The sequence below is a fragment of the Pipistrellus kuhlii genome, unplaced genomic scaffold (genome assembly GCF_014108245.1).
Source record: "Pipistrellus kuhlii isolate mPipKuh1 unplaced genomic scaffold, mPipKuh1.p scaffold_m20_p_11, whole genome shotgun sequence".
Lineage (NCBI taxonomy): Eukaryota > Metazoa > Chordata > Mammalia > Chiroptera > Vespertilionidae > Pipistrellus > Pipistrellus kuhlii.
The window spans coordinates 31,323,286-31,339,303 of NW_023425416.1; the positions used below are offsets into that span (position 1 = coordinate 31,323,286).

Sequence of the window (16,018 nt, forward strand, 5' to 3'; positions counted from 1 at the left end):
CAGCCTCATAGCTGTGGGTATGGTGTGAACTGCCCTCCAGAGCAAGTCCTGCCTTGAGGCAAGATGGTTGGCCCATTATGACCCCCATATCAATCAGTCATTGGCTTCAGGTTGCTGGGAGGTGGTGGGGTTCCGCCCCTCCCCCCTTCCCACAACACACACACACTCAGGAGGCTCCTGTTGGCACAGGGCAATTTTCTGGAGAAGGGACAGCTATGCACTGCTTGTAACCAACATGCACATGACTGGTGGATGGGTGTGCCAAAGATAACAAGGACCTGAACAGAACACCAACAGCACCTATTACAATTCCCAATATCTTCCTATTTTATTTTAATTAGCCAGAGTTAGTTTCTGTTGCTTGTAATCAACATGCCCTAAGGCATTCTGAAAGGGTTTGGTAGCTATTACTCTACTACTATTATTGTTGTTATTAAACACTGTCCCCAAATTAACTAAGAAGATAAACGGCTTCTAAAGAGTAAGTACATCATCTAATTCACTAACATGTTATTTGTAATTCCCAGAGGTTTCCTATCACTTTTCCCCCTGTCTGTGTAAGTATGCCCTTCTCTTTCATTCAACAGTACCCTACAGGCGGAGACACGTGAAGGTCCAGGAGTTGTTTCAGAGTTCATCTCTCCTCGCACGTGGCTCCTCTGGGATGGATTTCTCTTTGAGTTCCTCCTCTGCGGGTTTGGGCTCAGTGGACCCGCAGCTGCAGCATTTCATGGAGGCAGAGAATCAGAAGCAGCGCTTCCAGCATCTGGTGCACCAGATGACGGAACTTTGTTGGGAGAAGTGCATGAACAAGCCTGGGCCAAAGTTGGACAGTCGGGCTGAGGCCTGTTTTGTGAACTGCGTTGAGCGCTTCATTGACACAAGCCAATTCATCTTGAATCGACTGGAACAGAAATCCAAGTCAGTGTTCTCAGAAAGCCTTTCTGACTGATTTCAGCATTACCTTTTTGGAAAAGGAAGTGAGTTCAAGAATGGCTGAAGAAAAGGCTATGGGGAGATTGGCTCCCACCCTTGGCCCTCTTAGAGCATCTGGCCATCTGAGAATGAACAAAGGTCAATATTTTTGTGTGTTTGGGGCTTGGGGGTCATATGTGTATTTGGCTGTGTGTGTGTTTTTATGTTAATCTTGTGCAAACAATTGACACATAAATGGAAAACTTTTCTAGATGCATATTACTGTAGATGGGAATATGTTTTTCTGAACGTCCCATTATCTGTTTTCTATAATTTGGATAGTGGAACTGCTTCTTGTAATTTAATAGTGGGACCATCTGGGTAAAATCTGTCATTTCTGTGGATTCATTTCAGATGCCTAGGGACACTGATACACATCCTGGTGTCTTTGAGCAAGGGTGGCAATGGGGGAAGACTTACTTGGTACTTAATTAGTGTTTTGACAATCAGTGCTGGGGAAAAAAAAAAAAAGGAATATTCACACAATACAGTTCAGCTTTCTAAATTATCTCCCTTCCCTATACTGTGGTTTACTTAAGTATCTATATAAAGTATGCTCTCGAGATAGTACAGGTAACCTGAGCATCTAGAGGCCTTTAGTTATCAGGGAATCTAGCCACTGACCATAATTCTCGTTACTAAAGTGCCACAAGGAAGAAGTTAACTTACTTTGTATATCAGGTTCAAAGAAATTCAAAGATGGGCCTAAATAAGTTGTAAAAATTTAGGCCTGTCAAAAACTAACAACAATTTCAGGTAGAGGTGCATGCATAATATTAATCAGTATAGATTCCATTTACTGCATTCTATTGATCATTGAAATAAAAACTTCAAGATTAAAAAAAAAGCCCTACAGGCTCCCTGTTGAGCAAACTTGAAGATGCACAGTTGAATTACTGTGACTCAGTTTTTAAAAAAAATATATTTTATTGATTTTTTTACAGAGAGGAAGAGAGAGGGATAGAGAGTTAGAAACATTGATGAGAGAGAGTCATCGATCAGCTGCCTCTTGCACACTCCCCACCGGGGATGTGCCTGCAACCAAAGTACATGCCCTTGACCGGAATCTAACCTGGCCGACACTCTATCCACTGAGCCAAACCGGTTTCGGCTGTGACTCAGCCTTTAATGAAAGACTAGAAAAGGAAATGTGAACATAAATATACATTTTGTGATATACGTATCTCAAAAGATTGCAGCACATGCATGACTTAAGCGGGATACTGTACCTGCAGAGGTTCAGCGCACTTCTAGTCGGGGCTGAGTGAAGGCACCAGACAGTAACTAAAGGGTATCATACCTTAACAAATGGATGGAGCTTAGATATTCAGAGAAGGGTCATTCATGGTGAAGAGAACACCATGTGCCAAGACATGGAGGCATGGAATTTTATGAGTGTGTTTGGGGAACATCAAGTAGCTTGGCTTGGCGAGTAGCCCTCTGAATACAGATGTGGCTCTCCTGAATGTGAGAGGCCCCTGCTCATCCCATTGCTGGTCTAGCTGAGAGATACCCATGTCCACTTGCCATGATGGAGGACAAGAAAAGTTCTCTGTGAAAGCCAGGCAGGCAAAGACACAGGAGTGTAAGATCTTGGGACAGTGGGAGCGTGGAAGGTCTTTCCTGAGGGGATAATGAATTGGCCTGTGATGCAAGGGGAAAATCTGGAGTGGCTTTGAACAGGAGATGAAATCCACAGCAAAGCTGAGAGCTGAGGAAGGAGCTGGTTTGTGAGACTAACCAGTACCACCTGCTGTCCTGATACACTCTCCCCTGGACATCTGTGGGAGAGCATACCCCCAGACCCTGAGGTCTGGGGAAGAGTGTAGTTATGGAACCGAATTTTCATCCATCAAGCTATATAATAAGAACTCTGTGGTACAGAGGCCCATCAGAACAGTTCCTCGTCTAATACAGCCAGCTAGCTTGGCTTTACCTCTATGTCCAAGGGTGTGCCTGCAAACTATACCATCTGAGAACACGGGCAAACTACTTAGCGTCTGAATCTCAGTTCTCACTTAATTTACTACATAGAATTTGTGAAGATGAAATGAGTTAATACATAGAAGGAGTTTAGCACAGTACACATTGATGTACTTATGTGTCAATTCCAAATTCAAGTGAGGCAGCTATGACCCAGATTGTCAAGAGCAGGCAGTCAGAAGGATGAGGCACATGTCCCAGGAATGGGGTGTCCTGACAGCCATCACCAGAGGCCAGCTCACCACCTGGCCCTGGAGAGCCGAGGTCCCTCCCCCATCAGAGGCATTTTAGCCACACGAAGGACCTCACACAGAAACTCCCATCTTGAATCCAGAAAGGAGATTCATATGCACACATGGAAGGAAAAAGCATGAGTGTCTGCCTTTTCTCAGCACCATCACATCCAGAGCAGCTGCTCCTCTTCAACCATGTGAGGACGTGGAGTAGCTTTCCTGAAAGATTTTCTTGCAGAGAAAAATCTCTTTTTGGAGGAGAGCCGATAATAGATGTGGAAATATCTGAAATGGAAAGGCGTTGGGTATTCAAGGACCCAAGTTGCCAGACGACGTCCTTAAGGCTGTGGGGACCCGCAGAGAGAAGGCGAAGGTGTTGTCACAGGAGGTTTGTCTGACATCACTAGTGAAAGGCAAGAGGAAACAAGAAGGAGGTGCCCATCATGCTAAGATGAGCGTAATATTGACTGCGGGTGACAAAACTGCTTGCAGCCTCGGAGCCTTGAATTATACGCATGCACAAGCCTCACTTTCCTGGGGGCTGGGTGCTGACCTACTTGTATGGTCTATTCTTCTCCTGAGATATTTTCCCACGCCTGAGCTGATATATTCCTTGCCAGAGCCCTCCAGGTAATGGGGCATGGGGCACCTTCTAAATAAAAGGCATCTTTGCTCTCTGCATATCTGCACTTTCTGGGATTAAAGGGAATTGGCATTGAAATTTTGCATCTCTCTTCTCTGGTCCCAGTCCATCTTCTCAAAGGATATTCATATAACTATGGAGGCCGTACCTCCATATGCAAAGTCCACTTTATGCCATTGGTCCTCGCATAATTATTAACAGTGTCCCCTCCCCTTACAAGTGTCCTGGTTTGGCCTATAAAATGTCAGTTTGGTTTCCCTCATAAGCACACAAGGAGACAAGGGTTCATGTAATACGTGGTTTATTGTGAACTGCTAGGAGAGTAGAGAAGTAAGCCAAGAAAAGGAACTCAGCTTCATTAGTGTACCCTTAAGCCAGCTATCACAATGGGCAGTGAGAGCTTGCTTAATCTAGGTGGGGTGGGGTGGGGGTGGGGAGAGGAACTCAGAAATGGTGCAAAATACATGCTTTAGAATTATCCCACCTCAGGGACACAGCAAGAGACCTGAGGAATTCATACACTAACTCGTAAATCAAAGGACTGCTCCTGGGGGTTATTAATTCCGTGCTACTTCTGGCTTGCCTCATGGGCAGAATGGCCTTCTGTGGTTCTGGGGGAGAAAACTCAAGGGAGCAGGGGGAATCCCACAGAAACAGAGATGTGGATTCCACACTGAAAAGTCAGCAGGAGTCAGTTGGAAAGTTCAAGGCACATGAGTATACATCACCTTATAGCAGACATCACCTTACCTGGAACTTCTATCGTTTGGCTGGCATTCTGCCACATCCAAGTTCATTAACCAATGACTTCCTGCTCCTCAAATTCAATTCCATAGACTTTCTCATTAACCTTTTTACTGGCTTCTTTGTTTTTCTTCATTACTACTCAACCTTTCCCTTATTATTATTTTTAATATTTTTATTAATTTCAGAGAGGAAGGGGGGAGAGAGAGAGAGAGAGAGAGAGAGAGAGAGAGAGAGAGAGAGAAATAGCAATGATGAGAGAGAATCATTGATTGGCTGCCTCCTGCATGCCCCTCACTGGGGATTGAGCTCGCAACCTAGACATGTGCCCTTGACCAGAATCAACCCCGGGACCCTTCAGACCACAAGCCGATGCTTTATCTACTGAGTCAAACCAGTTAGGGCTCAACCTCCCCCTCTTTAATCAGCTTTCTTACCTGACTATTGTGACCCTGAGTTCTCTTAATTCTTAATGCTCTTATTGTCCAAGACTCTTTTCACTCCTTTCCCTTGAGAATTTTCTACATCCATGACTTCAATTGTTATCTCTATGTAGATGGCTCCCAAATTCATAATATTCTCTTTACTTCATAAACTGAATAATCCATAGAAAACTCTTTCTCATTAGCTCTTTTTGACTCCTAGTGTAGTGTTTTTTTCACTGCAGTTGCATCAGCCATAATTCCTCTCTGGAGATCCACTTCCACATCCTGGCTGCCTGCTCACTGTCTCCATGGATATATCCTGTGGCAGTTTCAAATTCATCGTGCTCAGGACTGATATTCCACTCTTCTTTTATGCTGATCCTCAGCTCTAGAAACACTGGCTTCTTCACTGTCCCCAGGGAAGTCTTGTGCCTTCCCACTTCCTATGTGGGCTCATTTAGTAGCTTCTGCCTAAGAGAGGGCAGCTCCGCCACTCTCCTCCTCCTATTCCCATAGCCAAGACCATGATTGCAAGTGACATGAGCCCCACTTGACCATCTCTGGGAAAAGGAGAAAACGATGGACACAATGTAACAATAACTTTCAGGACAATGTAACAATAACTTTCAGGGTTTTGTGAGAGCTTTGGAGACTACTGGAGCCATGGTCCCAATGCCATCAGTACTCTTTACCCCATCTCTAATCTCAGCTGCCTTTCTCAGTCCAGTCTTTTCCATCTAACAGGACCTCTGGCCATCAGCTCCTCCTCACATCTCATGCAAGCAGAACTCTTTTCTTCTCAGTTCGTTTGTTTAAAAGGATTCTAATAGACTAAAATTGGGTCCTATACCCATTCCAATGGGCAAAATGCAGGATGCTATCATTGGCAGCCTCATCTAGAATCAAACTCAAATGATTGGACTAGAAAAAGGAAAAATTCCCCAAAGAAAGAGGGGTATGTTTCCAGAAGAACAAGGGATAGTGTTGAGCAGATAAGACAGTTTTAATTACAGAATTTTACTCCTTTCTAGAGTCCCAATTCACCCATCCAGTCTTTTCTGGTATTCTAGCCACATGTACTCTTTCCCTCTTCTGAACAGCCACCACACTTCTTGGACATGCTGCTGATTTGTCATTTTGCCCCAACCTGTCTTACCCTGTCTCTTCTGTTATTAAAAGAAATTCTTACTTTAACATTTCATTCATTTTTAAACTGTTCACCTATTCCAGTGATCGGCAAACTCATTAGTCAACAGAGTAAAATATCAACAGTACAATGATTGAAATTTCTTTTGAGAGCCACATTTTTTAAACTTAAACTTCTTCTAATGCCACTTCTTCAAAATAGATTTGCCCAGGCTATGGTATTTTGTGGAAGAGCCACACTCAAGGGGCCAAAGAGCCGCATGTGGCTTATGAGCCGCAATTTGCTGACCACGGACCTATTCAGATTACTTTCTCCCTAGCTGAGCTATTGTTGAATTGTAGGACTATGTCTTAGCTTACTTTTCATTCCAGAGGATGCCCAAGCATGGCACTGTATACCTAGACGGGGCTCAAAAATGCTTTGTTTGATTTCGTGCCTACTGGGCTATCATCCATGTTGTACACAAATCAACCTGGGAGGTCTGGTGGAGAGAAAGTCCTATGCTGAGAGTCAGGGGTTCTGGCTTCTGATTCTTGCATCAGCCATGAGATGTTGGCCAAATTGCAACACTCATTATTTTATGGATTTTCTATCTGTGAAATGATGACAGTAAAATATGCCCTAACTCTTAGAACTGTTGTGAGAACACACTGGGAGCAATAAAAAGAAGTGTCCTTAGATGCAAGTTATGGTTGTTCACAATGATATTCAAAGATAAAACTCAGCTGTTACTGATAACTGTTCTTTTCAGGTACAATTCTTTTTTTTTAATTTTTGTTCAGCTTATGTTCATTTATTTATTTTTATATATTTTTATTGATTTCAGAGAGGATGGGAGAGGGAGAGAGAAACTGCAATGATGAGAGAGAATTATGGATCAGCTGCCTCCTGCACACCCTGTACTGGGGATCGAACCTGCAACCCAAGCATGTGCCCTTGTTCAGAATCAAACCTGGGACCCTTCGGTCTGTGGGCTGACACTCTATCCACTGAGCCAAACCAGCTAGGGCTCAGGTACAATTCTTGCTACCAAGTTTGCATCTACACAGTTATTTTCTCCGAGATTTTTCTACCTCATCTGCTAGAAACATGAACCAACCATTTAATTAAGCCAACCATTTAATTAACTTGTACGAACTTTGTGAACTTCAAAGAAAATCTAATAGTAAATTTTGGCTTCCAAAGCTTTCTAATGGGAAAACTCTTTTCTTTGGTCCCTTTTGGCATAAAAGTTCCAAATTGTCAAATAATGACTAATTCTAGGTGGGTTTTATGTTTGCTTGCTTGCTTGCTTGTTTCTTGTTTTTGATATTTTTGAAAAGTGTTTATATAATTATATTTGGTAATGAAGTATTGACATAATGCTCTTTTTAAAAAAATATTAACAATTTCTTCTGTTGCTAAAGAGTCCAGATTCTAATTCTTTTCTCCTTTAAAAAAAATTCCTTGTTGTTTAAAGTATTACATATGTCTCCTTTTTCCCCATTGACCTCTCCTTGGCTACACCTACCTCCCAGCACATGCCCTCACACCCCTAGTGTCTGTGTCCATTGGTTATGCTTATATGCATGCATACAAGTCCTTTGGTTGATCTCTTACACACACCTATTCCCTGCCTTCCCTCTGAAGTTTGACAGTCTATTTGATGCTTCTCTATCTCTGAATAATTATTTTCTCTTAATCAAGTTTAGATAATTAATTCAAATTTACTTACACAGTGTAAGGCACTGTAGGTCAATAGGGCCTGGTTCTTGACCTCAAGGAGCATTAGTCAAATGGAGAAGACAGATGGTAAACAACTCTATAATTATCTACAATTATGTATTATATCTCATGATTCTCTAGGACAGTGTATGAGGCAGAGTGGGCTAGCTACAGTAACAAATAGCCTCAATTTTCATTATCTTAACCTAGTAAAAGTTTATTTTTTACTCACATACAGTCCAACCTGCATGTTTCTAGCTGAATGATTCTCTTCCAAGGAGTGACACTGGGATCCAGACTTACTCTATCCTGTGAAGTCATCATCTTAAATTTGTGGCCGCAAGTCACCATAAAAGGGGGATGATTATGTGGCCAACGAGCACTGGTCACTTCAGTCAGGTAGTGATACATATGACCCCTGCTCACATTCCTTTGTCCCACCTAGTCACATGGCCCAAAAGATCCGGGGCAGCTGCTTCCCAGTCGTAATTGTACTATACAAGAGGAATACATATCTTTGGTGGACAACTAGCTTCTCTGCCACAGTTACGTATTATATTTACAAAGAACAAAACTGAAGGAACTTACCCAGGGTCACATTGTCAGTATGTAGAGAAATCAGATTTGAATCCAGGTTTATTTAATCTCTTGCATTATGCTACTCGAATTATCTTGTCATGATTGTGTGACTGTCTCCAGGCCATAGTTGGGTTCTTTGCACATAGTCTGTCCATTGAATCCATTTTTGTTGGTTTGGGCCGGTCTGGAAAGCTGGTATTTCTGCTGCCCCACTTTCTGGCCTGTTTTCTCCGATGGCCCTTGGCTGTCACTGGAGGCCTTGCTAGTCTGCCAAAACTCTCTCCTTCCCCACATGCATTCATGGCACTGGGTAAAGTTTCCATCTTGGTGACACAGAAAATAAGATTAGAGCTTTCACAACTGCTGTTGGAAGAGGATAGCAGCCAATTTGCACATATAACTTCAGGCATCTTGGTTATATAATAATACAGTTGCATTACTTTTCAGTTCTATTTCCCACAGACTAGTAAATGGTTAGTGTTAAAGAACAAATAAGGCTCTAGAAGTTTGGATATAGGAGACCACTTTGGGTTTGAGTAGACAAATCAATTCATTTTGTATGAACATGGACAGCAAGTTTCAATCACAAGCAAAAGGACAAATGTATATAACAAACTGTCTACCTTTGAGGTTTAGAGGGACCAAAGCAGAGAGCTGTGCTCACATTCACTCTGTCTGATGCAGATGCATTTAAGAGCTGCCTGCTTCATCCATAAAACCCTGATTACACTGAGGTCCAGTTACCATGGCTGTAAAACAAATTATCCCCAAACTTAGAAGCTTAAATAACTATTTATTACACTCACAGTTCATGGGCTAGGAATTCGAACAGGGCACAGCAGGGATGACTTACATTTGTTTCACAGTTTCTGGGGCCTTAGTTGGAAGATTCAGTGACTGAGGGTTAGGATCATCTAAACACTTGTTCACTCATAAGTCTGGTGGTTGATAATGGCTATCGCCTGGGGGGTCTCAGTTCCTCTTTACATGGGTCTCCCCATATAGTCTCTCTATGTAGGTGAGTTTGGACTTCCTCCCAGCACAGTGGCTGGATTCCTAGGAGTGAGGTTGGGTGTATCTTGAGAGACAAACAGCTAAGCAAAATCTGTGTTGTTATATTTCAAGTCCTTGGAAGTCATTGCTTCTCTATCGTATTTTATTCACAGAGGCAGTCACAAGTCCTTCCAAGTTCAAGGTAGTGGTTGGGAGCTAGAAGGGTAGTGGCAAGGTTCTGGAAGAATGAATGGGACTGGAAATATTGCTGTGGTCATTTTTTGAAAAGCTAAGCTGCCACATCTTGCTTTTATTCTGGTCTTTAAATCTCACTTAATATTAGTTATCATATATTTGATGCCCATGTGCCAGGTACCTTACATCCATTAAATATAATTTTGAGCCCAACTCTGCAAAGCAAATCATGTTGCTTTTACTGACTAGGAAACTAAGGCCTAGAGAACTCAACACAGAGCTAGCTAATGGTACATTTGAGATGCAAAGTCAAGCCTGGCTGACTCCAGATCCCATACTCTTTCCCACAGTTCCTATATGATTCCCAGCGGGGGTGACTCATTTCTTTAATGAAAGGAAAGGTTGGCAGGGGAAGAGTTGAGTGGTGGAGACGAGGTAAAGGGAAGTTCAGATGCTTGGATTAATGGTAATTTCCATAAAGGTGTTTGTTCTAATAATTTCCACCTTCCAGAATCCACACATCCTCACAGCCCATTAAGTCAAGCTGATGTAATTTAATCCTCCCTCATTTCCAAACAGCTGCAACACATTTACTTTGGCTCTCCAGAATGTATAAAATAGTATGCATAACCAGAAGATGGTATGATGTTGATGGGCAATGAAATCCACTCTCCTTCAGGTGGAATGAGGAGAAACCCTGGCAAGAGTTTCCTAGGGTGATGGAAGAGTTTATCTTCCAAACCAAGATATTTTTGAGAGTGAAGAGGGGCGGGTGTACTAGAAATGTTCTATATCTTCATCTGGAAAATAGTTGCACGGGTGTGTGCATATGTAAAAATTAATTGTGCTATACTCTCAAGGTATGTACTGATGGTTGTAAAATTTTGATAATCATGCCAGAATCACAGGCATAAATGAGTTCTGTCTTGGGCCAATTAGGACATATGGTCTTTGTAGCCATTACCCATTCCCAAGCCAGACTCACCAGACTGGACAAGATAGTGTTTGAGTTCAGAAATGATTGACTTTCAAAGTCAAGATCCTGTCAAGTTGCATCTGTGGATCCTCTTTCATGATAAATGCACATTCTCATACAACTTACACTCACATGCACTCACATTAGTACACGCAACTTACATTCACACATAATTTACACACACACTCATATTTACACTCAACTTATAGTCACACATTCACATTCACACTCATAGAACTCACACACACTCAGATCCACACGTCCAACTTACACCCATTCACTCACATTCACTCTCAGGCAACTTCTATGTGCACACACACATTCACAATTACATAAACCACACTATTATACAAATGCACCACACAATTACATTTTTGCTCACACACACTCGTATATTCACATCCACACTCACACAACCACACTTTCACTTACATTTACACTCCCATGATTTACACGTACATACACATTTACACCCCCACACACATTGAGATACACGCACATACATAACACATGCTTTAACTCAGTTCTCTGAAGAGAACTTAGCTGGAATTAAAATGGGACACATTAGAAGTCATTTCCTTTAGTTTCACTGCGTGGGCTCTTCAGGGATCTTATTGCTGCATTATTTCTCGTGTGCTTATTTGTGTCTTTCTTCAAAATATCCTCAGGGCCTTTGGTTGCAAAATAAAAATTTTGAAATTGTGGCACACATATGCATATTGCACATAAAATTGCAGGAACACAACAGAGATTCTTGCCAAAGCTGATGATATTAAAACCAAGCAAAATAAACTGATAATCAGTCCAAAACTACAATGTTCATAATTCGACTCTCTTTCTGTGTTTAGACTTCTTATGTTTTAAACAGGGTCTCTGAAGTGGTGGTTTTGATATTAGGAGCTGAGTATTTCATAAACTAAAAATTTTTCAAGCTTTAGCCTAACATGTTTCGATGCAGGTAGTTGGAGGCCTTGGGGTTACAGGTCTATATGGGACCTTTGTTGTCACTAATTGTGCTCACAGTGGCAGCTGCCCTGGTGGTATTTTGAATTAATTTCAGGGTTCCAGGTTGAGTTCTTGGGTCCCAACTGAGCTGGGCAGTGTGTGGGTCCTAGGGAGTTTGCATAGAAGTGGACAGGAAAGAGTTAAATAACAATACATAAAAATAAAATCCTCAAACAGCTATAGCTGGGGGGCGGGGAGGAGGGGCGGCTATCGGTGCATCAACTAAGCTTCTGCCAGAGCTGATGATGACTCAGGAGAGGCCTCTGCAGGCTGTTTACCAGTATATCTCTTGCCACCAATAAACAGGGAAGGCTTCAAAATCTCCTTATACTCCTGTGAGGCAGATAGAGACTACCCATGTCAGAGAGGCCGACTGCCTGCCGAGCAGCTCTGGCAGCCCAAGGCCATCCCCAGCAAACCAAGGAGCAGGCATTTCCCAGCCCATGTGGGAAAGGAGGCCAACTCACTTCATGATCCAATAGTAAAGGTGGAATTAAAGCTATGAGTACAACTCATAAAGCTCTATATCTTTAGGTCAGAACCATAAGCAACTGAAGTTGGAGAGAGTGTCTATCCTGTGTAATCTCAGTGAGGAAGCCAAATATACGGCAGACTTTTATTCCAGAAAATGCCCTTCCTGGATCCTAAAAACTGGGTGTGTGGATGTCACCCAAAGGGGGATCTGTGAGGATTATAGAACCAGCTGGTGAAAGAACAAAGATTGGATGAGGACAAAAACATCCCTGCCCACTGTCTAAAGGGGAGTCCTTTGCTTCTCACTTAGCAGAGGTTGGAAATTCATACCAGAATCACATGGTATAGAAATTGTTTCTGATTTGCATTTTTCTGTCCCTGATTCTTTTTTTCTTCTTCTTCTTTCCTAATACTTACCTGAGGATATTTTTTCCATTGATTTTTAGAAAGAATGGAAGGGAGGGAGGGAGGAGTTGCAAGTGGGGGGCAAAGGAAGAGAAAGAGAGACATTGGTTGCCTTCTGCACATACCCCAACAGACACCAGGGATCCAACCTGCAACCAGGTATGTGGTCTTGACCAGGAATCAGTGCTCTAACCACTGAACAACCAACCATGGCCTGCCTCTCTTTTTATTATTTGAGATAGGATTAACATGTCTCCTTAGGCCCTTAAAAGAAACTCCTAGGGCCTCTTTCATTTACCAGAAATATTAAAAAGTCAAGACCTTGTGTCTAACCACCTGCAAGGTGGCTCGCCCTCACTGGGGCCATTTGTCTACTGGATTATCTCATTCTACCATTGCCTTTGGTGACAGACTGTCCCAAGAGAGTGGAGTTGGAACTGTTTTTTGGAGTCTGTTTGTCTAATGAGCTGGTTAGCCTAAGACTGATTAGCTGGTTAGTTTAAGAAGGAACAACACTCGCTGAAACCAGTTTGGCTCAGTGGTAGAGTGTCGGTCTGCGGACAGAAGGGTCCCAGGTTCGATTCCGGTCAAGGGCATGAACATTGGTTGCGGGCACATCCCCGGTAGGGGGTGTGCAAGAGGCATCTGGTCAATATTTCTCTCTCATCAATGTTTCTAGCTCTCTCTCTCTCTCTCTCCCTTCCTCCTCTCTGTAAAATATCAATAAAATATATTAAAAAAAAAAGAAGGAATAACACTCCATTTTCTTGGTTAGAAGGGCTCCCCTTGTTTAAAGGGTCTAAACTCCCAAAAGCCAGTTGTTTTTCCCCCACACACATACTCTGCTCATTAGTAGGGTGTAAGTAGATCCTAAGACCCATGGTCTCAAAAGGACAAAACTACCATTTTCCTTCCTCTTTCCACTTTTAGAGTCAGAGTCAATCTATAGCTCTCTGTCTCTGTCTCCCTCCTTCTCTCTCCTTTATTTTAGGGTTTTGGGACAATGGGCATAGGCCAAGATCCCCTTTTTCAAACTTAAAGATCTGAATTTTATGAGATGGTGATGAACTGTGTAATGGAGGTGGTGATGGTGGGGGTGGTGATGGTTAGTGGTGTGGTTAGATGGTTAGCTGGCGGTGGTTATGAGTGGGTTAGGATGTGGTATCTTGGTGGTAGTGGTGGTAGGCTGTGTGATGGAAGTGAAGGTAGTGATGGTGGTAGAGGTAGAAGTGGTGGGATGGTGGTAAAAAAGGGAGTATTGGTGGTGGTGATGACTGGTGCTGATGCTGGCCATGATTATTGGTGGTGAGATACAATCAGTTCTTGTTCTCCCAGGGGCCCACTGGGAATCTTGTATAAATGGTGCGAATCTTCCTTAGACCTTTGCATGCCACAAAAGCAACAATTTCCCTAGTCAAATGAAAGGTGTTTTCCCCAGGGCAGGGATATCCTTGGAGTGCATTCTCATAGCAAGGAGTGGCCCTGAAGACTTGCTCAACAGTAATTTGACAGCTTCTTTTACTGAAGAAGAGGGGGAAATATCCCAGGTGGGCCACCCCACTACCTATTTTTAGTTAACCACAATTTTTAGTTAACTCAATTTTTAATTACCACATTACATTACATATAGTTTCCATTCCATCTTATGGGTTCAGATATCCCTCATGAGACCTGTAGATGTTCTAATAAAGCCCCTAGTAAGTGAACCTCTTAAGTTATTAAAGATAGGAGGTCTGAACAGGATGGACCTAGTGGACAATTGGGCAGTAAGGAGTCTGGTGCCCTGAGTCAAAAGCAGTTTCCTCCCCCAACCTCCCTTCACACCCCCAGACTGAACCTGTATGCAGGCCACCTTTCCTGAATCTTTGGTTGTAACTCTCATTCACCATACGAGGCACTTCACATAAATTATCTCAGTGTGATTCTTAACAGTAATGGTGTAAGGAAGGCAGTATTATCCTCATTGTAAAGATGAGGACACTGTGGCTCAGAGAGGAGGAATAACATGTCTGAGATCACACAGCTAAGAAGTGGGCAAGACACCTCACATACTACTATGCCTCAGTCATTGCTGCAGTTCACTCCATCACAGAATGAAACACTGGGATGTTTGCAACCCAGCCAGGGTGCTTGGAGCAGTAATGGTTATTTTTTCTGCTCCAAAGCCCAGCATACCAGCTGGGGCCCCTTGTAAAAGACAGAATGACAAGGAGCAGCATTATTACTACGTGTTTTCAATGTCTAGTTACAGCCAACATTGAATTTCTGATAAGAAAAAAAAAAAAAAAAAAAAAAAAAAAAGAGAGAGAGATACTTCTGTAACTGGAAATCAAGTCATTTAGGAATTTCTCCCAATGAAAAGCTAATCCTTTTGGTCAGGAGGGACCCTTCAGAATAATAATAAAAAGGAAAGGCCATTTGGAAGGAGTCTATGTTTTTCTATTAATCCCTATTGTAAAACAAATATTTAAAGAGCTTTCTATTTGGAACATGTTTGGCTCAAAGAACTTCCTTTCAGAACAAAGACACAGGTCTTCCTCGGGGAGCTGAGGAAAGGAGACATCTGCCAAGACCCATGGTCTGCAACAGGGTCACCTTGAAGCAAAGACTGATGGGTAGAGTGAGATAGACAATGGGTCAGTTTTAGAAAGCTGGGAAACTTGGGGATGGTTTTCCCACTCCTATCTCAGCAGCCATTTGAGTTTGGGTCATACTCCAAGAGAGGGGAACAAGGAAGGCCCTAGCACCTTTGGGGTAAAAACAAATATTAGACAGCTCAACCCCAAGGGAAACCTGAAGAGTTGCCAAGTCCAAGACCCACATCACGCACAACCATTCCTGAAATCAGTACAGAAATGACATCAAGAAACCCTGACCACAAAGATATTAATCCCTTAAGGGTGTAGACCCCAAGTTCCTGAGAAACATGCGTTTTGCCAAGAAGCACAACAAGAAGGGCTTGAAGATGCAAGCAAACAACACCAAGGCTACAAGCACATGTGCTGAGGCTATTAAGGCCCTTGTAAAGCCCAAGGAGGTCAAGCCCAGCATCCTGAAGTGTGGCAGCCACAGACTCAGTCCACTTGCCTACACTGCTAACCCAAGCTAGGGAAATGTGCTAGTGCCTGGATCTCCTAGGATTTCAGGCTCTGCTGGCCAAAGCCCAAGGCCAAGGCTTAAACCAAGCCCCAGCTTTGGCTGCAGCTGCAACTCAGGCTCAAGCTCAGGCTCAGGCTCAGGTTCAGGCTCCCTAAAGTGCTCCAGCCCCCATGAAAGCTCCACACTAGAGGTCTCTATCTTCCAATGTGAAGATGGAAGGTCTGGTATGACCCCTGGGCTGCTGTCTCCATGAAGCTGGTGTCCTATACTATTTGTAATAATAAACCTGAGGCAAGATCTGTTTTTTTAAAAAGTGGTGTGGGCCTGGGATGAGCCTGAAGGTCCTCAATGGCAGAGATGGGTGGGGCTGTTTCTTTAGTAACCACTCTGTTGTAGCAACATGTAGAACAGTCTCCAGGCCTTTCATTTTCCCTAGAG

At 42.9% G+C, this 16,018-nt stretch overlaps 1 protein-coding gene and 1 pseudogene across 1 annotated transcript; both read left to right on the plus strand.

Annotated features, from left to right (window-relative positions):
• The first annotated feature begins 474 nt into the window (after window positions 1–474).
• Window positions 475–1,543, plus strand: LOC118715374 (mitochondrial import inner membrane translocase subunit Tim8 A-like). The gene has a single exon (XM_036431556.2). It carries the CDS (start codon window positions 665–667, stop codon window positions 950–952), a length of 288 nt encoding a protein of 95 aa, XP_036287449.1. The 5' UTR covers window positions 475–664; the 3' UTR covers window positions 953–1,543.
• Window positions 1,544–14,415: 12,872 nt separating this feature from the next.
• Window positions 14,416–15,768, plus strand: LOC123652090 (annotated as a pseudogene).
• Window positions 15,769–16,018: the final 250 nt, after the last annotated feature.